This window comes from Crocuta crocuta, unplaced genomic scaffold (genome assembly GCF_008692635.1).
Source record: "Crocuta crocuta isolate KB4526 unplaced genomic scaffold, BGI_CrCroc_1.0 scaffold84, whole genome shotgun sequence".
NCBI lineage: Eukaryota > Metazoa > Chordata > Mammalia > Carnivora > Hyaenidae > Crocuta > Crocuta crocuta.
In genome coordinates this window covers 1,470,537-1,497,780 of record NW_027530213.1, presented here as the reverse complement: position 1 = coordinate 1,497,780, position 27,244 = coordinate 1,470,537, and the positions used below count along the sequence as shown (strand labels likewise).

The following is a 27,244-nucleotide window of genomic DNA, read 5'->3' as shown; positions in this document are numbered from 1 at the left end:
GAGATATAGGGGGGCAGACTTTTAGGGAAGTGGGCCTTTACTTAGCAGATTCAAGGAGAAGGTCGGCTTCTCAGAGATTTCACACAACCCAACCCAACACCTTTCCAGCGCATGAACACACTTACTGAGCGCTCATTTCCAGACAACAGAAGGAACCTCTCCCCTTGTCCTGCGCCCTGTCCCCTGCCCCCACTGGACAGCAAAGCAGCTGGTAATGCTTCACTACACAGGGGCAAGCGTGATGCATGTGTACCCTCTCTGTATCAATCTTGGAACATTACAATTTCTAGGCCTCTGAAATACGGACCTGTATTTTTTTGTCATTTGCCTCCATTTTTGTTGTGAGAACAGACAATCTTTGAGTGAGTTCTTCCCTCTCTGCAAGATTTTTGTCTTCAGAAAGTCTCTGCAATGCCTGCAAGGAGTCTTTAGTCTTAAGCAGCTCACAGTCGGCTTCTCGAAGTTTCCTCGAGGCACTTCTTTCCTTTTCCTGGGATTTCCTAAGGAGTTGCCTTAAATTTTTGACTTCATTCTGATGTTTTACCATAATTTGAGGTAGGTTATGCTGTGAATTCTCATATTTTCCTATAGCTTTCAAGTGTCTAAGCTGAAGATGTTTCAGAAATTGGTTTTCTATGACTGTGACTTCTAATTTACGATGTATATCACATAGTTCATTTCTCAGCTCCTTAATCTTCTGGAGTCTTGCTGAGAGGATGCGATGAGTCATGGCATCCCTTTTTTGGGTAATCACAGTGTTCTGAGAATTTAAAAGTGGTGCGTTCCGGTTGTGCCTTTTTTCAACGGAGATTCCCTTCTGGCCTGTGTAAGCAGATAAATCAGTTTGTTACTAGTAATATGCATATACGTATGCAGACATGCACATATGTGTTACCCACACCCGCACCCCACACACATATCAGGTGAAGGACCATGTAATGATAGCCATGCTTCAGGGTAGGGACTTCATATATAGATAACTCATTTAAGGTCAGTCGCCGTCCTTTTTACAGCTGAAGATTATAAGTCATTTGTCCAAGGTCATATAACCACAAAGTGACATAGAATGGATGGAAAACCAGGCTTTCTTTGACTGTAAAATCTGTACTTATTTCTATTATTAAAGTTCTACTAAAAACCATAATAACATTTACTAAGGGTTTACCGCATGTTAAGCATTGAACTAAATGCTTTATGTAGATTATCTGATATAATCCTTCCAATCATGTTACGAAGCAATTCAAGCATAACCTTAGACTCCAAGGTTATATATGAAGATCTTCTATATTCAAAAAGAGCCTCAGAAAGCCATTGAACTTCTTAGACTATATGTACGGATATTCTGTCTCTCGGTAAATCCAACATAGCCAAGTTTTCCTGTTACGTTGGGCTCTAAAGGAAGTAGTTAGTTGACTTGTATTCAGAAGTCTATTGTAAGCAAAATGTTTCTAAACAATGTCTCACCAACTTATATAACTAAACTGAGTGTGTCCAATGTATGTGTAACATCGCTGCATTTTTATCCCATTTTAAAGATGAACAAACTGATGCTTCGTGACATCCCTCCTCGATGGGCACACAGCTAGTAAGTGGGGAGACAGAACCCAGGTCTGTGTGCCTATGCTACTGCCCCATGTGTATGTGCATTTATATGACATTTCTGTGTCTATGTGCATTCTGTGTATGTGCGTGTGCACATATTTGTATATCTATATTCTTTTTTAACTTTATTGATTTATATTGAAAGAGAGAATGCATGAGTAGGGGAGGGGCAGAGAAAGGAGAGAAGGGAGAGAGAATCCCAAGCAGGCTCCACCCTCCCAGCATGGATCCTGACTCAGGGCTTGATCGCATGAACTGTGAGATCATGCATGACCTGAGCTGAAATCAAGAATTGGATGCTTCATCAACCGAGCCACCCAGGTGCCTCTAGTGTAGCCATATTCTGAGAGAGACTGAAATTAGATTCTAGAGCCTAAAAAATATATAGTCTTCATCCTGGAGAGAGAAAGCACCTAGTGGCCAATGTCCCTGGGGTCCTAACCTTAAGCTATTGCCCAAGTGAGGACACATCACCCGAGGCATGGCTCGGGAAGTTTGGTGTAGGTTGTGGAAAAGGTGATTCTGCCCGTGCTGGAAATCATGAGCCAAAAGACGTGGAAGCTGCTTCCGGGGATGAGGCATCTCAGTCGTGACTGTGACAGACCACGTAGATGTGGCAACGATTACAGCATCTGTTAGTCACATTAGTAATCGATGGACTGTCTTTACAACTGCACCCCCACACGTCTTTATTTTCCCACTGGGAGCGATTTAGTAAAGGCCGTGGTTTGAGTGTTTTGGAATAGGTGTTTGAGCATATTGAAAATTGGAAAGCAGAGGTTGACCTCTGAGGCCGGGCACTGGCTGGGAGAGCCCCAGACCCAGGTGCACCAGGCTAGATTAAAACGGGGTAGGTGGGGGCTGTCATGTTCTACGCCACGTCCAGCATGACCAACACTTGACTCCCAACTTACAGTGTCTCACTCCTCTTGGGTAGTGCATCCTCGGAGGAGAGGGGAATCCCTGAGACGAGAACGATGGGTGGGGGGGGTTGGGTTCCATGGGCCGTGGAGGCTTATGTCCCTGTCGTATGCTGTGCTCACATGATGGGAGGGCAGAGTCAGCATGAATGGGTGCCTGGGGACCAATCCCTGTGGCCATGGGTGCCCCTGCCAAGGCCCCATGTTGAGATGTACATACAGGGCATATGTCCTTTGAAAACAGGAGGTGTCAGCCTTTTAGTGACCCCATGCGATTGGACAAGGAACGCTTGTCATGGAAATGAAGGACCAGAAGCCCTTCCCCAAGTATTCTCTCTGTGTAAGGCCGCCCAAACTCCCTCCTTCCCCCACACATGCCTGAGACTGAATTTTTTGCCTTCTCTATCTACATGCTTGGGGGAGGATGAACCAGACTTACTTCAGAAGATAAATGTACCACTTGTATTTGAGTGACATAGAATAAAGTCATTCTGTACACATTATGCATACTTGTATACTAATCAAGGTTATGGAAAAGTGAAATTGGGTGTAGTCCTTAATGAGTTTGCATCTCATTACACTAACCCCCACATAAGAATGACCAAATTTATAATTTCTATCTCATTTCATATAGTGAGGCAGATTAACCCAATGATTAAACTACTCTTAATGAAGTGACTAAATTAATTTTGGCTGCTCCCAATTATGACCAGGTTTCTTGCATGAATGACTCAATAAGTATTTGTGAATAAAGAAATGAAACAATTTTTAAAAGTAAAATTGTCAGGCACTTAGAACTCAAAGTACAGTTCGTGTAGAAATAGTTTTGTAAATGCTAACAGCCTTTCATACAAACCCACAAAAATGTAGAATCAATACAAAATGTAATGTATAGATCCATGATCCCTGTCATAAAACTTTGGGGCCAGACTGTTTCTGAATTATTATTATTATTATTATTATTATTATTTTGGTGCATATACAGTATTTCCCACAGAATTCCCAGTAGGGCTGGGGATAGCATACTTCAGTCAAAGAATATTTTTGTGAAGTATGTGGCTATTCACCTTAGTGAACTAAAGATCAGTCTCATGTTAGTTCAAATCTGGTTTTTGTTGCCATATCAGTTTAGGTGCCCAAACTGTTTGATTTTCAGTAAATTACAGATGCGGAGAAGGGATCATAACCATGGAGCCCAACCATGATGTAGGTTCTGTTGTGATCATCTCTCCCAAATGCCACAAACAGACTTCTCTTGACAGAGCCCCACGTTAGAGAAGGAACTAGGCTTTTCATCTTCTACCCTTGGCCTTGACCATGAGCGTAAGACTCCCACCTCTCTAGAAAAGGAACTTTTAGCCTTTTGAGAATCTGGTGGAAGCTCATGGGTCCTTCTCCCTGGAAAAGTTCACAAATGCAAACGGACACCAAAAAATGCAAAGATTTTCATGCGGTCCAGAGACATGGGTCTAAGGTTAAGAATCCCTGCCCTGTAGCTGGGAAGAAGGGGACCTGAAGGCTCTAGATGGCCCTGAAGGAGCAGAGGGAGTCCTAGGCTGCCTGGTCACAGCGGGCTGGGCGTGGGAGATACGGGGTACACCTGCCAGTAGACGTGCTGCCCACATAGTAAGTACTTGAGTATTTTCCAGCTGTTGACTGATGGCAGTCCCGATGGCCACAGTGGAAGAAAAGTTTCAGCTATTTCCATATTAGGAATATTTATAAGCCCAGGATTGCCTAAAATGGGAGGAGGTAATCACAGTCTGGGCAGGGAGGCAGGGAGCGAGATCAAGGACATCGCAAGGCTACTGTCAGTTTGGACAGTTAGGAATTGATGGTGTTGGCACTCTGTGGTCCACGAGGGAATGACATTGTCAACAGCCTGTTGAACCACCTCTGTTTCAAAAGATGATCTTTGCCTCACCGGACTTGGAGACCATCCTCTTGGGGTGCTGAGACACGTATTTACATTTCATTGGCAATTCAAACTTTGACTCTTCAGTGGAGATGAAAGGCAGGAAGCCAGTGAAATCCAAGTAAGGAGGCCACCTGTTAACTAAAAACGGAACTAACCTCACTGGTAGGCTCCGGCAGGGTAAGGTGTGCGGGAGGGCTAGGCTGTACGTTTTCAACCTAACTTCCTGCCATCTTGTAATCATTCCCAATTTTCTCTATTTCCCTCCGTAAAAGTTCCTTTATAAACACACACTTAACATATGGGACAACACTGGAACTGAACAGGAACTACTTCAAATATTAGTGCGTTAAATAATAATGCCCCTGGGAACAGAAATGTGGTCTTGCTTGGGAAATTTGGCTCCTTACCTTTAGGTTGGGAGACCTTAGAGACATTATACTCTTTCTTCTCGTCCTTTTTCTCTTTTATCATTGGGTTTTCTGAGTAATTTCTGTGAAGAGCTGTTTCAGAACCTTCAGAGAGAAAGTCTTCTGAATAATCACAGCAAGAGCTTAAACTTCTGCAGGAACACTGCGATCTGCTATAATCCACGCTCCTATCAGAGGCGTGACTGGGGCTGCCTCTTGAACAGTCGCCTGTGCCCAGGGTTCCCGCGCAATCGGCAGACCTCCTCCTGGGTCCTAAGGCCACACTGGGGAGGTGCTCATCTATACTTGGCTCTGCTGGACCAGCCAGAGACATAGCAAGACCTGCTAGGAGAGAAGTGTTTTTAGATTTATAGCGATTGACATTAAAATGAACTTATGCTTTATGATGTTTAACTGTAAACGGATCATTAAGAATGGGAAACATGGATCTTGTGGAAGTATTTTCTGGAAAAATCTCAGCTGGGTTTTTTTTTTTTCCCCACATAAAATGTAAGACCCTTGAGACAAACTTTGGTGAGACTCTACTCGAGGTAACACAAGGTTAAGTTCACATCGAAGGACGACAATGACAGCAACTCTGTGAATTAGTGAATTACATGCTCATGCTCTAAGAATGTTGAGGGATTTTTGCCTTGAAGAAACGACACTGCTTGGTAAGCTTGGATGGCTGGTGTGAAATGCAGTACTTAGGAAATTCAGACATATTTGTGGTGATGAACACACTTTTATTTGTCATGAAATCGCACTTTTGAGATGAAACCTACAGCACAGAATATAACAAATTAATCTACTCATTTTCTAGAGTCAATTCTTATTCTAAAATTAAGAGTAATAGTGGATCCCAGGGATATAAACTTGATCCATAATTACAAGGCTTTTTAAATTTCAACTTAAGAAATCTGCTTTCCTTTCTGTGCTTCATTTAGACTATTATAACATGAATAGGACCTCCCCGATTACAGCTACGTGATGACAGAAACAATGCAGAAAAAGTCATGCTGATTTGCATGGAAAAATCATCCGAGTGTTGGAATCTTTTTGAAGACAGTCCACCCAGTGGAAAATTTACATCTGTTTCATAAAGAACTGATCATATTTTTATAGCTGCACAAAGACCAAATTTTTATAAATAATTGATTTGGAAAAGTCAAAACCAAGTTTGTCTAATTATTATAAATTTAACTATCCAGGGGCGCCTGGGTGGCTCAGTCAGTTGAGCATCTGACTCTTGATCTTGGCTCAGGTCATGAACTCACTGTTTCTGAGTTCGAGCTCTGTGTCAGGCTCTGTGCTGACGGTGCGGCACCTGCGCTGGGTCTTTCCCTCCCATTCTCTCTGCTCCTACCCCACTCACACTCTCTCTCTCTCTCTCTCTCTCTCAAAAATAAATAAATAAATAAACATTAAAAAAATGTAACCATCCAACATGAAAAATCAAAACCTTAAGTGGGAATTAAACAAGAAGCATAAAGCGGACTTCAGAGAAATGTGTTTAAAAATGAAATGAAATTTGATGATGTGATCCTAATTTCTCATCAGGGACAAAAGATACCATGTAGTCCAAAGTCCTTGTAACCAAAGGCCATGACTGAAAAACTAATTTAATTAAGACCCAGACACAGTCACTTTTATTTCGGGTAGATTTGATTCAAATTAAGCACAATAGAAGGTTTAATAAGCATAGCAGTTCTTCATGTGTAGATCAGGAATGTTTTAGTGCAGTGAATTATTCCCCAAAGCAACATTCACACATTGCTGCAGGGTTCCATGCATCTAGAATACTCCTTGACACTTTGCTGCTAGCACCTGCTTGACATTCAGTGCAAAAAAAAGTTACTGTAGTTTACTTCCACTTTATTTAAAAAAAATATTTTAGCATTTATTTATTTTTGAGAGACAGAGAGTGAGCGGGGGAGGGGCAGAGAGAGAGGGAGACACAGAATCCAAAGCAGGCTCCAGGCTCTGAGCTGTCAGTCTGTCAGTACAGAGCCCGACGCCAGGCTCAAACTCACAGACCATGAGATCATGACCTGAGCCAAAGTTGGACGATTAACCAACTGAGCCAAGTTCCCCTATTTTTAAATTTTTGGTGTAGAGATTAGGCACTAGTATTGAACTTGACTGAATAATCTGTGTGAGCGACAAGGCTAGACGACAAGGTCTCTCACACAGACTCTCCCACACATGCCCCACGAAGTCTGTAATCTTCCATCCAGATTCTTGTTTGATCTAAGGACCCTGGGAGACATGATGGCCCGCAGTTAAATGCACGCTCCTTAAGAATACAAAAGTTTCACAGGAAATTTAGGTCTCTTGGAGTCCAGCTCCACAATAGCTCAGGTCAGCGACTACATGTAGCTTTTCATGTGCCCTTATCCATGGTTAATTTAGAANTTTTTTTTTTTTTTTTTTTTTTTTTTTTTTTTTTTTTTTTTTTTTTTTTTAGTGATCTCTACACTCTACCTGGGGCTTGAACTCACAATCCTGAGATCAAGAGTCACATGCTTCACCGATTGAGCCAGCCAGGTGCCCCTGTACACAAACTTTTGATACCACTAATCAGCCTTTAGTTGTCTGAAGTGAGAATTTAAATGGACAGAATGTGAAACCAGATACAAGGAGGCTCTGGAATCCTCTATAATGCTGCAGGAAGGGACAAACCACAATAACATGGTGTACAGCAGTTCAGAACAAAGGAACCAGGGGCATCTGGGTGGCTCAGTCGGTTAAGCATCCGACTTCGGCTCAAGTCACGATCTCACAGTTCATGGGTCCAAGCCCCACATCAGGCTATGTGCTGACAGCTCAGAGCCTGGAGCCTCGTTTGGATTCTGTGTCTCCCTCTCTCTCTGCCTCTCCCCTGCTCATGCTCTGTGTCTCTCTCAAAAATAAATAAAACATTAAAAAAAATTAAAACAAAAGAACCCATCTCCCAGGGTCTTTATGGGGTTATTTTAAAAAATTTATTACCCCCCCTTCTTCTGTTTCATCAAGAAAGCAAAAGAGAAATTAGCTGCCACCAGACCCTTACCAACAGGGATCTAATGTCACTCTACTGAGAGTTTTTTGGGTTATTTTTTCCCCCCTATATCAGTTTCTGCCTCTTTCTGCACAGGCTGGACTGTCAAACATTCTCCTCTTCTGATGAAATACATGAGGTGGTTCACCATTTCCCTACTACAGAAACTTCAGCCCAAATAATCCTACTAAAAACATTAGTACCATGCTTAATATTAAACAAGTGCTTTTACTTCCCTCAAGCTGTGTGCAGATCATCTCATCCTGGCCACATGAAGGGAACAGGCTCAAGCAGGTTAAGCAATTGTTCATGTTTTCCCTCTTCCAAGTCAGGACTTTTTTCATTAAGCATCACAATTACAAACATCACACTGGTGGTAACATCACACATCCTAAGGCAAAGAATTGATGGGGCACCTGGATGGCTCAGTTGGTTAAGCGTCCGACTTTGGCTTAGGTCATGATCTCATGGTTTGTGGGTTCGAGCCCCATATCGGGCTCTGTGCTGACAGCTCAGAGCCTAGAGCCTATTTCAGATTCTGTGTCTCCCTCTCTCTCTGACCCTCCCCTGCTCACGCTCTCTCTCTCAGAAATAAAAGAATAAAAACATTAAAAGAAATATTAAAAAAAAAGAATTGATCTTTCCAGGCGCATTCTGCCACATAACAGTGAGTAGATGCACAGGCAAAGATCCTTACTTCTGAACTTTTGCAAATGGATTAAGAAAAGACTGAGATGTTGGTGTACATGATCCTGAAGGACCAAAAATGCTCCACTGTGACCCTCACGTCCTTGCCTGTCCTTGACCCTGGGAGCTGTCCCTCCTCACCTCTTCCTGCTCATGACTTTAGCCCGTAACTTCCTCCCCATGCATCTTGTTAAATCCAAATCACCGTGAGAAGCTAATGGTGGTAATCTGTGAGAATTTGCTTTTGACCAGTTGTTGTTGGCTGACCTCTCCTGCTGAAGCCCTGTAAAAATTCCCTCCTCCATCCTCAGAACGCTCCTTTGGGACAGCCATCCCAGTATTGCAGGATACAGGCTAATTCAAGAGTGTGTTTCATTGACAGTTACAAACCGTCCAATACTACAAGAGTGGGAGTCTGACAGTCGAAGGTGACAGACAACTTGAAGGCAGGCTGAGGTGGGCTTGAACCTGTGTCTGTCCGTGGAGTGATCCTGGCCATCTATAAAATGTGAGTGACAACATTGATTCTGTAGGGTTATTACAGGGAGAAATGAGACAGTGTTGTAAATATCTGTCACAGTACCTCACACTGTATGCAATCAACAAATACCAGTTCCCTCTTGGAAGAGTAATTTTGGGACAAACACCAGGACTCTCAAGGCTCATGACCTTATGTGAGAGATGCAGCCAAGAGTCCGTCTATTTCTGCATCAAGTATTTTACCGGGAACAACTGCTTGACTAGTGCCATTTGACTGAGATCTCTCTGAAGACAGACTATGTCTTGTTCCTGTTTTAACTTCAGGTTTACCCACTGCTGCCTCACAACCAATATGTGTAATTGCTGGAATAGTGATCACCACCATCACCACCACACACTGTATGCCACGCGTAGAAGCAGGAGCTTATATATGGCGGCTTACTTCATTACGGTGACAGTCCTGTGCAATAGGGATTAGTAATCAAATTTTACTGTTGAGCAAACTAAGGCTTGGAAACGTTACGTAACCTGTCTGAGTTAACAAAGCCAGTGAGTGGGGGAACTCTGTCTTCAGTCCAGGTCTGTCTGCTGGCTTTTTTTTTCTTTTCACTATACCATACTACCTGACCCCAAATGGACATAATTTGACTCAACTTAGTTGTCAATACAACTGTTAAATTATGTCAAGACCTGTGATAAGCCTATGGGGATCACTTGCTCTTCAGCTTTTCATGTTTTACCTTTAGTTTAGAGTCCAAGATCTGAGACTATATTGAAAACAATCAGTTATCTCTTTAATCTTGAAAAAGATTTTTAAAAATTTATTTATTTTGAGAGAGAGTGAGCACATGTGGGAGAGGGGCAGAGAGAGAGGGAGACACAGAATCCAAAGCAGGCCCCAGTCTCTGAGCTGTCACAGAGCCCAATGCGGAACTTGAAGTCACAAACTGTGAGATCATGACCTGAGTCGAAGTCTGATGCTTAACCAACTGAATCCCCCGGGCACCCCTAATCTTCTAGATTAATTAGTACAGCTCACTCAGAATCCGGCATGACAGGAACAGTGAGATGATAAAGATAAGGAGGTGAGGGTGAAGGATGGTTCTTTTCCACTCCCAGATTAGAATATTGAGGTTTGGTGACGTGCTGGTACTCCATGTACAATTTTTTAAAAGAAATATTCCCTATGAATCACATGCTCACATAGGGCTAAAACGAGCTTTGATTGCCGATACAGTAGAGAACTAGTCATGCTGGTCTCTGTTTAATAAACATTGATATAACAGGAAAGAAAAAAGAAAAAATTCTGATGGAAATCCACTAGAGCCAAATAAACCTTAATATCTATAAATAACCTCACTCTTAAAACAATTCAGCCAGATTAAAATTACCCTAATAGAAGGCTTTGTAGGTTTAGCTGTAAGAAAGGAGGTGGATTTGAAGTCATTATTGCCCTCCCCATACAGATTTGCGAGAGTCAAAAGCCTCTGTTGTTGGGCGAATTGTCCCAACATATACAGTCTCCTGTGGTCTTTATATTGCAAGGGTCTCTATAGCTAAGAGGCAGTAACTATAGGTCCTTTAAAATGTTTGAAAAAAAAAAATCACATATAATTAAAAACATCCCAGTGAGAAGATGCTGTATTTGTAATTAGCAAAATTGTCCATAATCTTTCCTGCTCAATAATTCACCTAATGCAATAGGTATCATTTCCACAGGATGGGCCAAAATGGAGTCTTACTATATAGAAAATATCTGTGTGCGTGTGGGATGGGTGAGTAGAAAATTCTTTGTCACCAATTATCCAGTGGATGTACTGTTAGCTTGTTTTCAATAAATTTCTACAGAACATGGTATGAGGCACAGTTATTAGACTCTTGATCATTATTATAATCTAATCTATTTCACTGGAAAAACCATAACATCAGATTAATTACTGGGTTCATTGATCTGTCACTGTCTTATAATTCAATAGGCACAAATATATAAGAATTACAAACTTAATTTCAATCCATATCCTTAAGATGTTAATTTTTTTTGGAATTTACTAAACTTAAACATCATAAATGTCTTACATAGTGGTATATTCTTTTGAAACAATACGTTTACAACCTGGTACGGCCAGGACATGAGCTGCCTGGCCCAATGAATTCCTAGAACTCATTAATGTCAGTGTTCTATGAATATCAGCTTTTAGGTAAGCTTGATGTGCCTCCTTCTGCTGTAACAAATAGAAAGACAATTGTTCTTAATTTAATAGAGTCTTCTACCAAAACCAGTCATTAGAAACACAAGGTTTCCTACGAAGCAGTTCAGTAACGATGGCACCAACTTAATAAACCTCAGTGAGTGNTCGGGTTTTCTATGTAGAGTATCATGTCATCTGCGAAGAGTGAAAGTTTGACTTCCTCTTTGCCAACAATGATCATTTTTAATGCATCTTATAGGTCAACTTATTTGGCTTACTGAGAGTATGTACAAGAAAACGAATTTCTAAGGATTTGACATGCATTTTTTAAACCCTTTTATTGAGTACGTAGAAATACAGTATGCAAATGACATATGATAAACAGCACATATGTAAAGTGTACAACTTGATAATGCTAGACGTGTGTACTCATGAGACTCTCACCGTGATCAGTAAAGCCTACCTCCCAAGGTTTCCTTGGACCCCTGTGGCGTTGCTCTCTCCTGTCCCTCCCTGCCCCCCACTCTCCCCCCCCATGACCATGGACTGTGTTTTGTCACTCTAGGTTTGCATCTTCTACGGCTTTTTAAAAATGAAGTCATATCGTATGCACTTTTATTTGGCTTGGCTCCCTCACTCAGCATAATGATTTTGAGATTCATCCAGGTTATTGTGTGTATCGATGGTTCATTCTGTTCCCCATGGTGCCCGCGCCACTTGGCGTTCCCGCCAGCAGTGCATGAGCTGCTGCTCCACATCCCTGGGAACATGTGATATGTCACTCTTTTTAGTTTTATCTAGAAAAAAATAGTAAATAAAATAAAACCCTAATAGGTCTGTTTAGGGATACCCCATAGGGCTTTAGTTTGCATTTTCCAAATGACGGATCTATTGAATATGTTTTTATGTGCCTGTTTGCCATCCTTCTGTCTTCTTTTTCGGGGGCGGAGGGGAGCAATGAAGTATCTGCTCAGATCTGTTGTTCACTTTTGAATTGGGTTGTTGGTTTTCTTATGGCTGCATTTGCAGAGCTCTGTATACTCTGGACATAGTCCGTTGCTGGATACATGTTTGTTAGTATTTTCTCCCAGCCTGTGGCTTGTGTTTTCATTCCCCTAAAGGTGTTTGCAGATGTTTTTAATTTTGATGAAGCCCAATTACCCATTTGTTCTTTTAGTGATCCTTCTGGTGTTGCATCTAAGAAAGTTTTACACAGCCCAAGGTCACAAAGATTTTCTCCTGGAAATTTTATACTTTTTTTTTTTTTACTTGGATCCATTTTGAGCTAATTGTCATGGGTCAGAAATCAATCAAAGTTCTTCTTCCTTTTTTTTAAATAAGGACATCAATTGTTCCTGCACCGTTTCTCGAAAAAACCAACACTTTTTGCAGTGAATTGTTGCACCTTTATAATTTTTTTTTTTACAAATAGTTTATTGTCAAATTAGTTTCCACATAACACTCAGTGCTCATCCCCAAAGTGCCCTCCTCCATGCCCATACCCCCTCCCCCCCACATCCATCAGTCCTCAATTTTTGTCAGCATTCAAGAGTCTCTCATGGTTTGCCTCTCTCCCTTTCCCCCACCATTTCCGCCCTTCTTCTCCCCCTTGTTCCTCCATCAAGTTCCTCCTAATCCTCCTATACGTGCAAACATATGATATTTGTCCTTCTCTGCCTGACTTATTTCGCTCAGCATAACACCCTCAAGGTCCATCCATGTTGCTACACATGGCCAGATTTCATTGTTTCTCATTGCCATGTAGTATTCCATGGTATAGATAAACCACATCTTCTTGATCCATTCATCTGTTGATGGACACTTAGGCTCTTTCCATGTTTTAGCTATTGTGGAGAGTGCTGCTATGAACATTGGGGTACATGTGCTCCTATGCCTCAGCATTTCTGTATCCCTTGGGTAAATTCCTAGCAGTGTTGCACCTTTATAATTGAGATGCCCATGTGTGAGTCTATTTCTGTGCTCTCTCTTCAGCTCTGCTCACTTAATTCTCCATCCTTACACCAACACTTTACACACTTTTCTTGTTACTGAAGCTTTATAATTAATCTTTTTGTTTAAAAAATTTTTAATGTTTTATTTATTTCTAAGAGAGAGAGAAAGACAGCGTGAGCAGGGGAAGGTCAGAAAGAGACAGAGATACAGAATCTGAAGCAGGCTCCAAGCTCTGAACTAGCTGTCAGCACAGAGCCCGATGCAGGGCTTGAACCCACGAAGCGTGAGATCATGACCTGAGCCGAAGTCAGATGCTTAACCGACTGAGCCACCCAGGCGCCCCTATCGTTAATCTTTTTAAAAATTATTTTTTAAATGTGTATTTATTTTGAGAGAGATACAGAGCACAAGCGGGGAGGGGCAGAGAGAGGGGGAGATGCAGAATCTGAAGCAGGCTCCAGACTCTGAGCTGTCAGCACAGAGCTTGATGCAGGGCTTCAAGTCATGAATCCTGAGATCATGACTTGAGCTGAAGTCCAACACTTAACCGACTGAGACACCCAGGCGACCCTATAGTTAATCTTGAAATGCAATTAGTGTTAGTTCTCTGACTCTGTTCTTTCTTTTCAAAGTTGTTTGGCTATTTTGTTTAGGTCCTCTGAGTTTCCATGGGAATGTTAGAATCAGCATGTCAGTTCCCTCAAAAAAGCCTAATGGGATTGTCACTGGGATTGTGAGTGTACAGATAAATTCATGGAGAAGTGACACCCTGACACCACCTCTGGTTCGTTAGGCCATCTTCCGTAGTTTGTACAAAGTGCACAGACCTCTTACATCTTTCTTTCAGATTTATCCCTAAGTAGTTCATATTTTTTATTATAATAGCTATTATACAGGTATTATTAAGTGGTATTATTTTTTAATTTCAATTTCCGGTTGTTTGCTGCTCGTATATAGAAATACAACTGATATTCACGTATTGATGTTGTATCCTGTAGCCTTGATCACTGGTTCCGGTCGCTGTTTTGTAGATTTCATCACAGATGACAATGTCATCTGTAAATAAAGAAGGTTGAATCCTCCTTTTATAATATAGACCCTTTCACTTCTTTTTCTTGCCTGACTGGTTGGCCAGAATCTCTGGTGGGTTGGTAAGAGCTGACGTCTTTGTCCTGTCTGGGGTGTGAGGAGGAAAGTGTCCACTCTTTCACCATTAAGTGTGACGTTAGCTGTAGGTCCTTCCTTTATCAGACTGAGGAAGTTCCCTTCTATTTATTTATCTAGGGAAGTAAGGCAAATCTTGAGGGAAAAGTGGGAAGAGAGAGGTTATCAAGAGACAGAGGAAAAAGATAAAAGGGAGAAGCAGAGAAAGTTAGGAAATGAGGGACATCCATCTGGGGCTCCTGCTGAACGTCTCGGGAATATCAGCCAGGAAAACCCTTTTCCCACCCAGACTCGGGCAGTGGACATCTGCCTCGTACAGTACAGGCAGGCACTATATGCTAGAACACAGAAACAGTGCTTTAACTTCCCAAACCAGTTCTATTCCTGAATCTTTCTGTAAGAACCACTTTGAGCTCCCTTAGATTCTGTCTGTACTGTACTGGTTTTAGGAAAGGGTGGTCAGGCACTATCTGGAAGACCAGAAGGCTCCTTTGGTCAGAGGCAGCACCCTTACTGAATGGTAATGATCACCTAACTGTGGATCTTCAGTCAGCTGGGGAAACCACCAGGTGACTCCTCTACGTCGTCACTCTGCCTTCCCTGGCGGAGCGCGCCAGTGCCTCCCGTGATGAAGGGAGTCCTCACATACCTTTCCGAGGCTGTCTTGGGAATGTGTCCCATGTGAACAGTACCTTTAAGATGGCTCCCACAGACCCCCGCTTCCTGGGATTCATGTCCTTGTGTGATCCCCTCCCTAGAGTGTGACTCAGATGTCACTTTCTTTTTTTTTAATATTTTTTTATTTATTTCTAGGAGAGAGAGAGAGAGAGAGACAGCGTGAGCAGGGGAGGGTCAGAGAGAGAGGGAGTCACAGACTGAAACAGGCTCCAGGCTCTGAGCTGGCAGTCAGCACAGAGCCTGATGCGGGGCTCGAACCCACCAACCGCGAGATCATGACCCAAGCGAAAGTCGGACGCTCAACCGACTAAGCCACCCAGGCGCCCCTCAGATGTCACTTTCAAGATGAGATAACTAAAAGGCTTGGATTTCTGTCTTCATCACCTTCTCTTTTTCTCTCACGTGCTCACATTGATGGAAGCCAACTGCTGTGTTGTAAGCAGACCCATGCAAAAGTACGCATGACAAGAAACCGAGGCCTCAGGCCAACAGCCAGTGAGGACTGAGACTCTCAGTTGAACAGACTGTGAAAATCAGAATCCTTCCACCAGCCACTGGAGTGAGTTTGGAAGCTTGGAACTTGCCCCCAGGTGAGTCAGGGGATCATGACAGCCCAGATTGACATGTTGACTACAGCCTTAAGACACATCCTGAGCCAAGGAACCCAGCTGTGCCCAGAGTCCTGACCCAGAGAATAATTAATGCCTGTTGTTGTTTTTCCATCCAGTAAGTGTTCATTTGAAATTGGAGACAGATTATAGAAAACTTCTGTGTGAATCTACCACAGCAGGTTACAAATCAACAGTGACCATGTAGAACATGAAGAATAGGATTTAGTGCTAAACAACTTATTTAGGTGAGCAGATGCTTTCTAGAATGTTTACTTTTGATATAATGCCATATTTTCTCTATCTCTAATCCATTAATTTAAATCAGACCATGATCTTACCAAAATATTTTTTCGAGTGGTGGCCAACCACGCTCTTGTTTTAAGCTGTTAAGTGTTTTGGGTCATTTGTTACACAGGCACAGATAAGACACTCAGACATATTTTCCCAGGATGGTTCAGTTACCAAAAGGATTACTTGAGCTTAACATGAATTATGCTCACTACAGAGACAGAACATTCTTAGAATTTTGGAAGTCTCAGGACCCCAGAACTGTTCTATAATTTNGGAGTCACAGACTGAAACAGGCTCCAGGCTCTGAGCTGGCAGTCAGCACAGAGCCCGACATGGGGCTCGAACCCATGAACCACGAGATCATGACTAAGCGAAAGTAGGACGCTTAACCGACTAAGCCACCCAGGTGCCCCTGTTCTATAATTTCTATCTGTAGGACCCAAATTTGGGCCTATTTGGGTTCACCTGTGGTAATTCCATTCTTTTTCATGAAACTGAGTCTGAGAGACCTCATCAACAGTGTAAAAGGAACTGTAATTTTTGGAAGTTACTAGTCAGCAATGAGATGTACCATAAATGCATATAGCAAGCGGCTCTCTGGAACATTCAGTCTGTTAAATACCAGTTTTCTCACTGATCTGTTAAAGATGGATGGATTGATGACTGGTATCAGGTCTATAGATACACTTTTAAGTTGATTGAACTTTTTTGTGTGTCTCTGTATTAATATAACTAGTCTCACTTCACTGTTATCAATTTAAAAATGTATGTAGGCTCTACACATATGGATTTCTGATTATTTGGTGCATTACTGAAAACTCAAGGGCTTAGGCCAACCTCCTAAAGTTCTTCTGAGTTTATTGACTAATTAGTTAATGAAAATATTCAGCCAAAGAACATTTATTTAGTGCCTACTAGGCACTGGGGTTATGGAGAAAGTAAACTTCTGGGAGCACCTGGGTGGCTCAGTCGATTAAGTGTCCGACTTCGGCTCAGGTCATGATCTCACGGTCCGTGGGTTCGAGACCCGCATCGGGCTTTGTGCTGACAGCTAGCTCAGAGCCTGGAGCCTGTTTCAGATTCTGTGTCTCCCTCTCTCTCTGCCCCTCCCCGACTCAAGCTCTGTCTCTCTCGGTCTCAAAAGTAAAATAAATATTTTAAAAAATTTATTAAAAAAAAAGAAAGTAAACTTCTGCCTTCAAGGATTTAAAAATAAATGATTAATAATGATATTATTAATTTTTACTATAGAGTAAACATACTAGTTTTTGATATATTAAATTTATGGTGGTGTATAGTTCAGATTTTAGCAACATTTATATTTTCAACACTAGTGTTTACAGTATAAAAGTTCCTGTTTGCGGTGCCTGGGTGGCTCCATCAGTTGACTGTCCAACTTTGGCTCAGGTCACGATCTCACAGTTTGTGAGTTTGAGCCCTGCGTCCGGCTCTGTGCTGACAACTCAGAGCCTAGAGCCTGCTTTGGATTCTGTGTCTCCCTGTTTCTCTGCCCCTCCCCTCTCAAAAATAAGTAAACATTTAAAAAAAGTTCCTGTTTTATTGCTCTTGAAGCGTAATTGCCTGTTTCTATCATGACAGGGTTAATAGTAATGCCTTTGTTGTTATGACTCAGGAACACAACCTAAACACATGGCTTGAATGGAAAAAATGTAACCCAGTTGATGATATGCTTTCCTGGAATGCACCATACAAAGACGTGGCTGCCCAGAAGAACAATAAATTTGTATTTCGTGTTCATTTAATTACAGAATTAGAAGAATGTTTAAGATATACATTTGAATCATTTGAAAACGGCATTTTTTGTGTGTAGTTGTCTTCAATGCTGCTTTTGCAATAAAGCAGACAAAAAATATGCTAAAAGGTTTTAAAATGAATGAACGCATACCTGCTGTCCTTTATCAAACGTTCCTAAGGTGTGTGAAGGTAACTATATGTTCGGAGCAGACGGATCTTCACACCATAGTATTTATGAGGTTTCCAGGGCAGTATTTTTTGACATGTTTTGGTCTCTTTTTAAGGGAAGAATATACTTCAAAAAACCTAGAATAACATCACAAAAGGAAAATGTCAAGATCTCACAAGTAAACATTTATATAAGAATCAGTTAAAAGTTTTGAATCGGTAATTATTAACTTACATATACTCATTTGTATATGGATTGCTATATACTTCACACACTAGGGCTTCTTCTCCGTCATAGTGAATCAGCTCTTTGCACTGATCAGGAAATGAGATTTAAAGGAGCCACAGGAGGGGCCCTTGGGTGGCTCAGTCAGTTGAGCGTCCAACTTTGGCTCAGGTCATGATCCCATGCTTTGTGGGTTCAAGTCCCACGTCGGGGCTCTGTGCTGACAGCTCAGAGCCTGGAGCCTGCTTCGGATTCTGTGTCTCCCTCTCTCTCTGCCCCTCCCCTGCTTACGCTCTGTCTCCCAAAAATAAATAAACATTTAAAGAAAATTTAAAGGAGCCACAACAGAGCAGCACCTTTGAAAATGTTGTGGGTAGAACAGAAGATTGTGTGGCTTGACCTGCCTGTTCCTTCCTTCTAGTGCAAAGTTGAACATGAATAATCAAAGTTTTGGGGTTACATGTTACTTTTTTTTTTAATTTTTAATGTTTATTTATCCTTGAGAGAGTGAGAGAGACAGAGAATGAGCAGGGAAGGAGCAGAGCGAGAGGGACACAGAATCTGAAATAGGCTCCAGGCTCTAAGCTGTCAGCAGAGAGCCCGACACAGGGCTCGAACCCATGAACCGTGAGATCATGACCTGAGCCGAAGTCGGATGCTCAACAGACTGAGCCACCCAGGTGCCCCTGGGGTTACATGTTACTTACCTACAAACAACAAAAATAAGAAAAGGAAGACTCTCCTGCTAGTGCTGGTGGGCGCTGGATCTTATTGCAGAAGCACTGGTATTACAGATGTGGTATTATATAATGAAATTTGCTCTTCTGGCTCAACAGTCTCACAAATTATTACATTTTTGGCTACTACTACAACCAGAAAAATCCCAATTCTTAAAGTAAATGTTCTATAGTGAAGTTGTAACTCAATCTTGGGAATGATTTAGTTTTCAAAGGCTACAACTATGTTTCCCACCCCAAATTATTTTGTGGAGAGGTAACTGTATTCTTAACCAGTCCTGCTTTATGGAAAACAATGGCTTGACATTCTAGTTTTCCCTCTTTTCTTATCCATTCTCAACACTGGCTACTTCCTTTCCCACTTTATTTTTCCCTGTGGCACGTATCACTATTGGACACAATCCATATTATTCTTATTTAGCTTATCAGTTGCCTGACTTCCCCAATGACGTGTGAGCTTCTTGATTCCAGTATTCTGTTTGTCTACTGCTGCATCCCCAGTAACCATAAGAGTTCCCAGGAAAAAACACGTGTTCAATAAATATTAATTAAATAAATTAATGGTTACGGTGCTTCTATGCTCCCTCAATTCCTGTCTCCATACCCATTACTCCTGACAAGCTTTTCACTGCTGCTGACCCAACTCAAAATGCCCTAAGTGACCTAAACGGATGCTTTTCCAATATGATAGACAAATAGATGTCTCAAACTTAAAAGCTGGCCTCACGCTTACTAGTGAAACAGGAATGTACGTTGCAGCAGGGATTAAGATAAGGCTGCCCATTATCACTTCTGCTAATGAATACTGTTTCGGGCACACTAGGCAGTGAAATTAGATGTGAGAATTAAGAGGAATACACATTAGGAAAGAAAAGCCCAATTACACACTGTGCAAATTATTATCATGTGCAGATGGCATGACTGTATACTTAGAAAACCCTAAAACCACTATAAAATAAAGAATATTTAATAAAACTGTAGTTACTAAATGGATATAAAAATCAATCTTTTCTATATGCAAATTAAAATGACTTAGAAAATGGATGACAGGCACCTGGGTGGCCCTATCGGTTAAGCACCTGACTTTGGCTCAGGTCATGATCTCGTGGTCGTGAGTTTGAGCCCCGCGTCGGGCTCTGTGCCGACAGCTCGGAGCCTGGAGCCTGCTTCAAATTCTGGGTCTCCCTCCCTCTCTGCCCCTCCCCTGCTCACACTCTCTCTCTCTCAAAAATAAACATTAAAAAAATTTTAAAAACGAATTAACACTAAGAAGAGAGGGAGAACGCTCTAAGGAAAAGGCACTTGTAGCAAGGCATCGGAGGGGCAGTGCCAGCGCTGCCAGTACGGCTAGCTGTTTGACATCAACGGTCTAATGTCTGCACTTCGCTAACTGTCTTCAATAACGTCTAAGGTCCAGTGCAGCACGAAAATCCATAAATTAAATATATCTACATATGTCAGGAATTTCAAGTCTTATTGGATAATATGAAAATCTGCCATGTTCAGTGTCTGGCTGGTTATAGACAAGCGATGTAGATTTCGGTCATTTTACAACTTGATATACTTCATTTATTTTTTGACCAAAACCTTGCATTCATGACCAGACCCTGATCCCCAAGAAGTGCCTTCCGGATGAGAAACGAGAAAATGCCTCTACCTCCACCAAGTGGTGGCTAATGCAACATACCACATGACGCTAAAAAAACCCCTGAAGGTGAGTTTAGGGCTACACTTCTAGAGGTGTACATTTTCAGCTCCCCTCCTGGCCATGGCCACCTTTCCTTCTAATTTTCAGTGCTGGCCTGATTATTTTTTCCTAGAATTTTTCTTCTAATCAACTGTACTAAAATGCCTTACATTTGATATATCTCACACATTAAAATGTTCATTTCATTCATTCTTTCAACACGTATTTGGGAGCTTTCTATGTGCCCGAACTGTATGAGGTGTGGGGGTGCAAGGAACGCAAGAGGAAATGTTTCTCTTTCCATGGGGCTTAGGTGCTGGTAATGAAATAATCACAATAGGGACAATTCTAAGTGTTTTCGAGGAAAAAGGGGCAACTCTGTGAAGCGGTATGACAGAGAAACCTGATCCGGGCCGTGGAGGTTGGAGAGAGGGGCTGCCTGAGCTGCGACGGGTCAGTGGGGGCTAACCACGCAAAAAGGAATGGAGGGCAGGAAGGAGGGACACGCAGATGGACAGGAGACACTTTCAAAGCCCGGGGGCTTTGAGTCTGCCAAAGGTCGGGGGGCCTGAGCCGCACGCACACAGGACGACAGGGGTGTGATCTGGGTCACGAATCCGAGAGCAACGAGAAGCCAGCCGGGAGCAGCAGCGGCACGCTGGGAAGAACCACATAATTTGCTCTGCTTTCTGAAGGTCCCTCCGGCTGCACTGTGGAGCGCAGAACCGAGAGAAGCCAGAGGAGAAGATTCCGGAAGGCTGGAGAAAGAAGGGGGCAGCTTGGGCTAAGGTGCCAGTGGCAGTTGAGAAGTGAACGATGCACGGAAGACAGTGTCACCAGGGCTTGGTGACCCGCTGGATGCTGCTNGCCTGTCTGTGCACCTGGAGCCGGCGTGGAGCGGTACTAAGAGGAAAGGCCGTTCCGCTACCGGACACACGGGTCAGCTCAGAGAAGGGGGCCCAGCCGGAGGGGTGAAGTTGGGAGTCCGTAGAGACGGGCATTCAGGTAGATGGTGTGCACAGATTTGTGCCTGGTCTCGGCATACGGGGGCACAGGAGAGAACGCAGGAGAACAGACTGTGCTCTGAGGAACTGCAGCATCAGGGGCCCCGGACAGCAGAGCGAGCCAGCTCGCTAGCAGAAGCCGGAAGGGTGGGGTGTTGGGGCGCAGAAGCCGAGGGAAGACAGCGCTTCGAGAAATGGGAGCAGCCGTGCCAAAGGCAAGTGCTGCTGAGGGGCTGAGCAAGGGGAGGCCTGGCACCGTCTGAGCAGGGGCTTTGTTTCAGTGCAGAGGTGAGGGCGGAGGGCGGACTCCAGCGGCTAAGGAAGGAGACGCAGGGAGGCGACACACGGAGCGGGCAAGCCTTTCCTAACGTTTGCCCGTCGAAGGGAATGAGAGTTTGGGCAATCGCTGGAAAACGAAAGGGAACATGGGATCAGAGGAGATTTTTTTTTTGTTCTCTCTCTCCTGGGACGGGAGACTGGAGTATGATTCAAAGCCAAGGGTAAGAGCCGGTTGAGACGCAACAGGTGACAGCTGAGAGTGAAAGCGTAGGTTCGGACAAGCGGGTGAGGATGGGGCCCAGGGCATGGGGGGGTGGGCGGGGAGGACCCAGGACAGGATGAACAACGTGCGGATCGACGCCGGGAAGGCTTCTGTTGTGGCGGCTGGAAATTGAGGAGATTCCCAGAGACGGGAAGTGACGGCATGAGGGGGGAGTGTGAGGTCAAAGTTGAGGTTTGTGATCTGCAATATCCCGTGCACCCCCTACAAGCAGCCTACCCTGCCACTCGGGGCAACTGGGGTTTCCCTTGATGGAAAAGAGAAAAAGTGGGGGCTGGGTATTGCGACAGCCAGGGTGCAGGTGCGTGGGGGCTGTGTGCTCCCCGAGGGAGGGGACCGTCCTGTGAATCGCTGCAGCACCCTGTGACTGATGGACTGGGGTCCCAGCGCCCAGGCACTTACTATCAACACGACCAGCACTGGGATGATCGTTGGTCTCCATTTCAATTCGCCTCTTTTGGTGCTTCTCTAAAAAGCCAAAGATGAAAGAGAAGGGAATAAACAGAGCCTAAATTCCTACACGCCCTCTTTTTCTCACTTAAAAGGAGGCCCCGGATTTTTTTTTTTTTTTAACTCTTCTGTACAGCCAGTTTTAAAGTTCTTGTTAAAGTTCAGCCCAGGGACACAGATACCCAAGAAGGCTGACGGGCATCTTTCGATTTTTAGCTTGTTAACAGTAAGGTGTTTATGTAGCTCTGGCTACCTGGTTTAAAAGTTGAAATCTTCAAAATACATACTAAAAATTATTTTTATCTGTGCAAACTATGAAATTCGTATTACTAAAAGAAAACCGTATTCACTTGAAACAACAGAAAAAGGTAAGACTGTCTACATTCATGGGAAGGAGGGCATAAGTAAGCAGGGAGACCAAATTAGGAGGCTACTGAAATGATCCAGGCACCAGAGGATGGTGGCCTGGACTGGGGTGGTGCTGGTGGCGGGCGGGGGGCGGGGGGGGGTGGAGAAAAGACAGAATTGTGCAATCTTTTCATTATGAAAAGTACATTATGAAGGATGTGTTGGCAGATTGAATGTAGGAAGGAAAAAGGCATTACTGGTTTCCAGTAACGGGGTGTGTAAAGTGTGGGAGGAGCAGGTGTGAGAGGCCGTCAGGGGTTGCCTTAGACATCCAAGTACAGATGTGGGCAGGCATCTGAGTACACGGGTCTCAAGTTCAGTGGACGCTCAGGGCTGGAGATAGATACTTCTGGGGCTCGTTGGCATTTAGACGGGATTTGAGCCCATGGCACTGGATGAATTCATCTAGGGAGCCAGGGTAGATAGAACACAGGTTCAAGGTCACGTTCGGCAGTGGAAACCCCCATCCTTAAAAAGTCACCTGTTGGCACAAGTGTGGCAATGAAATGTTAAAGCGCTAAGGGGAAACTGTGGACAAAGAGCTCCAAGGTTGAGCGAGTGAGGAACAAACACTGTGCAGAAATTTCAAAGAATTCCCATTTCCACGGGCTGAGGATCAGGAAACATCAGCGCCGAGGTTAGCGCGCTGCGCGGGGAACCAAAGCTGGAAGGTAGACGTGAAGCTGCAGGTCTCAGCTTCAAACATCAAATCAGGCGAAAGCTGCAGGTGGGGGGCGGCTGGGGGTAAAAGCGGCCCCGCGCTACCAGGTGAAGACGACCCAGTCTCTTTCCCCGGCGCCTGGAGGTGTACGGACTGGTCGGAGGGTCCCCCCTGACCGAATGCCTCCCTGTGTGGCCAGGCCGTGTGCNCAGGCGGCGCTCTGCAGGAGGAGGCGGACGGCGGCCCCGCTACGTTACCAACTGGAGCAAGAGCGAGGTTGCGCTGCCCGAGCCGGGCAGGGGCCGGGGCTGAGTGACCGGCGGCGCCGGAGGGCCCGGAGGCGTGAGCAGGAGGAGGACCTGGCTGGGACCGGGCAAGGCCGTTACCTGCTCCACGCGGCTCCCGCGGCCTCCGGGCTCCCCCGCGTCGCCCTGGAAACCCGCGCGCGAAGCCTCCTGGGACTGGAGGCCCGACGGCCCCGCGCGTGCGCGCTGCTGAGCGGAGCGTAGGGAAGTAGGTNAACCGGCCGTTCCTCCGCGGTCTCGGTCGCGCTCGGCCCTGTACCGGTGGTTAGAATCCGAGTCCACTGCGAGGTGCATGGACCTGGAGCTGAGCGCTCCAAGTTGGCTGCTACGCAGGCGGGGACAAAGAGTGGACCCAGTCAGGCGGGTGTAGACGCTGGGTTCCCCGGGGGAGGGGTGGGCCCAGGCGGGCCGGCGTGGAGTCATCGTCCCTGTCTGGAAAGGGAGTGGACGGAGACCAGAGCGCCCCTGTTAACCTCTCTTTGTAAAGATGAATTTCTACGGTAAAAAGAAAATCGGATCCCCAAACAATGCGTGTTTCTTGTCGAGAATTCAGAACGTTACAGCAAAGCACGAAGAAAAATTAAAAATCACCTAGAGTATGGAATTGCAGGTGATTTTTAATGATTACCTAGGAATTTTAAATGCATAGGCAGAACTAATGAACATTTATTTTTTCTTCTTTTCCCCTTACCCTCATTGTATTAATGGCATGTTGGGTATCCGCCTAATTGAATCTTTGAGGTGTGAAGCTTAGAGGGAAATCTCACCAAAGTAGGTCTGAGGCTGGGGGGCGGGGGTTGGGGGCCTACCACTCAACTCAATTACAGGCTCCAGCAGAAGAGTGTTAGGGAAACAATGATCGATTCCGGTCCCAACAGGGAGAGATGAGCACTCCATTTCCTACAACAAATCGGCCACTCCTGCCACCCAGCCAATGAGAATGGGTCATCCCCCTGAACTCCTACTTTCCTGGATGGACTTCTGAACCCTTTCCAACTTCTTCCTTCTCCATAAAATACTGTTCCTGTCCCATTTGTTGGGACTTGCCTAAGATTTTGCCATAGTTCAAATGTCCCAGGTTACAATTTTCTCTTATTCCCCAATAAACCTATTTGCTGGGTTTTAATAATGGACAGTTTATTTTAATGTTTATTTTTTTGAGAGACACAGTGCTAGTGGGGGAGGGGCAGAGAGAAAGGGAGACCTAGAACCTGAAGCAGGCTCCAGGCTCTGAGCTGTCAGCACAGAACCCCACGTGGGGTCTCAAACTCAGGAATCGTGAGATCATGACCTGGGCGGAAGTCAGATGCTTACCCTACTGAGGCACCCAGGCGCCCCTCTGACAGTTTTAAGGTTAACAGAGGTCATTCCTGACACCTTGGAATAAATTCTTACATGTGAAATTGGAAGATCAAAGGATATACCCACTTTGAGGCTTTTTTTTTTTAATGTTTATTTCTGAGAGAGAGAGACAGCGTGAGCAGGGGAGGGTCAGAGAGAGAGGGAGACACAGAATCTGAAACAGGCTCCAGGCTCTGAGCTAGCTGTTAGCACAGAGCCCGACGCGGGGCTCGAACCCACAAACTGTGAGATCATGACCTGAGCCAAAGTCGGATGCTTAACCGACTGAGCCACCCAGGCACCCCAAGGCTTTTTGAAGGTGTAGGAAAATTTGCCTTCCAGGCAATCTCTTCCAATCCTTAACCCACATTGGGGATGATCTCTTTCTGTTTTTAAGTTTATTTATTTATTTTTAAGTTTATTTTGAGATAAAGAGTGCGAGCAGGGGAGGGACAGAGAGAGAGGGTCAGAACAGAGTCCGATGTGGGACTCGAACTCACAAACCATGAAATTGTGACCTGAGCTGAAATCAAGAGTCAGTGGCTTAACCGACTGAGTCATCCAGGCGCCCGTGGGGATGATCTTTTAAATTTAATTTCTTTAAAAAAACGTTTGCCCATTTAAGGTGGACACTTTATTTCAATTTTATTCACGTCTTTGATTGCTAGGAAGGATAGACATTTTTTCATATTTTTAGTAACCATTTGTACTTACTTTGTGATTTGCCTTTTCCTGCCCTGTGCCCATTTTTTCACTTATGTTCATCTTTGTAGAATTCTTGATGTTCTGTGAAACACAGGTCTGGCATATGAAAACGTGGTCTGTGGTATATGTTAAAAATATTTCCTCCAGTTTGTCAATTTCTTTCAAATTTTGTTTGCAATGTATTTTGATATTTGTGCAGAGCCAGCTTTATCACATTTTCCCTTTATGGCTTTTGCATTTGGACTGTAGGCAATATGGGCAGAGGGCATTTCCACACTGACTCTGCTTAGATCTTGTTTTTTAGGGGTGGGTAGGGGACAAGGCTTCCTCTTCACGTCACCACCCCTTCCTTCTCGTGCTGTTAGAGTGCCCACTCTTAATGTTACAGGTGGGCTGTGTCTGTACAACCTGGGGTGGTGAGTTATTCCTATAAGGTGGGTGGTAGCAGTTTTTGTTGTGCTGAGTTGGGAAAGATGTCTACTTTATGGCCGGTGGTGCTGTGGGAACAGTAATAAACATGGCGGTTTTAAAAGTTGGGATTTTTTTTTAATGTTTTATTTATTTCTAGGAGAGAGAGAGAGAGAGAGACAGCATGAGCAGGGGAGGGTCAGAGAGAGAGGGAGACACAGACTGAAACAGGCCCCAGGCTCTGAGCTGGCAGTCAGCACAGAGCCCGACGCGGGGCTCGAACCCACGAACCGCGAGATCATGACCTAAGCCAAAGTCGGATGCTCAACCGACTGAGCCCCCCAGGCGCCCCTAAGTCCTCTAACTTTTAACACCATTCAATGGTCTTCATAAATCAGGTGGACAGAGCCTGTGACTTTGAGGTCTCGCGGCGCCTGCGCACTAGTGAAGACAAGGTGCTCGCTGAACTCCTCCCTTCGGACAGCCCGCCTCCGTCGCCCCGCCTCGTCCGGGACGTCAGTGAAACCGTACCCGTCTGCGGCCTGTCAGCCTCTGTGTTTTAGGAGGAACAGGTGGCAAAGGGAGAAAACTGGCAACGGGCCACGCGTCAAGGAATCTATTGGAGGAGAGTTGGCCGAGCTGTTTTCACCGGCCGGAAAGCTCGAAAGTCGGGAAGCCTCCGTTTGTCTCAGGGACCCTCGCTGTTCGTTTGCCAAATGCCTCGCGAANGCTGGCGTCTTCTGGGCTCTTCCAGCGCCGCGCGCCTCGCCACCGCCGGCGCCCGGCCGCCCGCCCGCACGCCGCCGTCTGATTGGTGCGCGGCGCAGCCTTGCCTTTTAGGGGCTGTTGTCGGGCGTTCAAAGGCAGAGGCTGCTTTTATCGACCAATCA

At 44.5% G+C, this 27,244-nt stretch overlaps 1 protein-coding gene across 4 annotated transcripts in view; it reads right to left on the bottom strand.

Annotated features, from left to right (window-relative positions):
* LCA5L (lebercilin LCA5 like) overlaps nt 1-24,028 on the bottom strand; it is a 42,557-nt gene extending 18,529 nt beyond the window's left edge. Inside the window, exons 1-5 of one of the 4 annotated variants that reach the window (XM_077765431.1) lie at nt 23,982-24,028; nt 17,847-18,001; nt 4,848-5,192; nt 4,447-4,578; nt 308-822 (exon numbers count right to left, since the gene is read on the bottom strand). In XM_077765431.1, the coding sequence (XP_077621557.1) occupies nt 308-822; nt 4,447-4,578; nt 4,848-5,181 (981 nt within the window). In that variant the 5' untranslated portion in view covers nt 5,182-5,192; nt 17,847-18,001; nt 23,982-24,028. Of the gene's footprint in view, nt 1-307; nt 823-4,446; nt 4,579-4,847; nt 5,193-17,846; nt 18,002-22,478; nt 22,656-23,981 lie in introns of those variants that run through there. The other 3 variants (XM_077765429.1, XM_077765430.1, XM_077765432.1) reach the window with 3 other exon arrangements.
* Nucleotides 24,029-27,244: the final 3,216 nt, after the last annotated feature.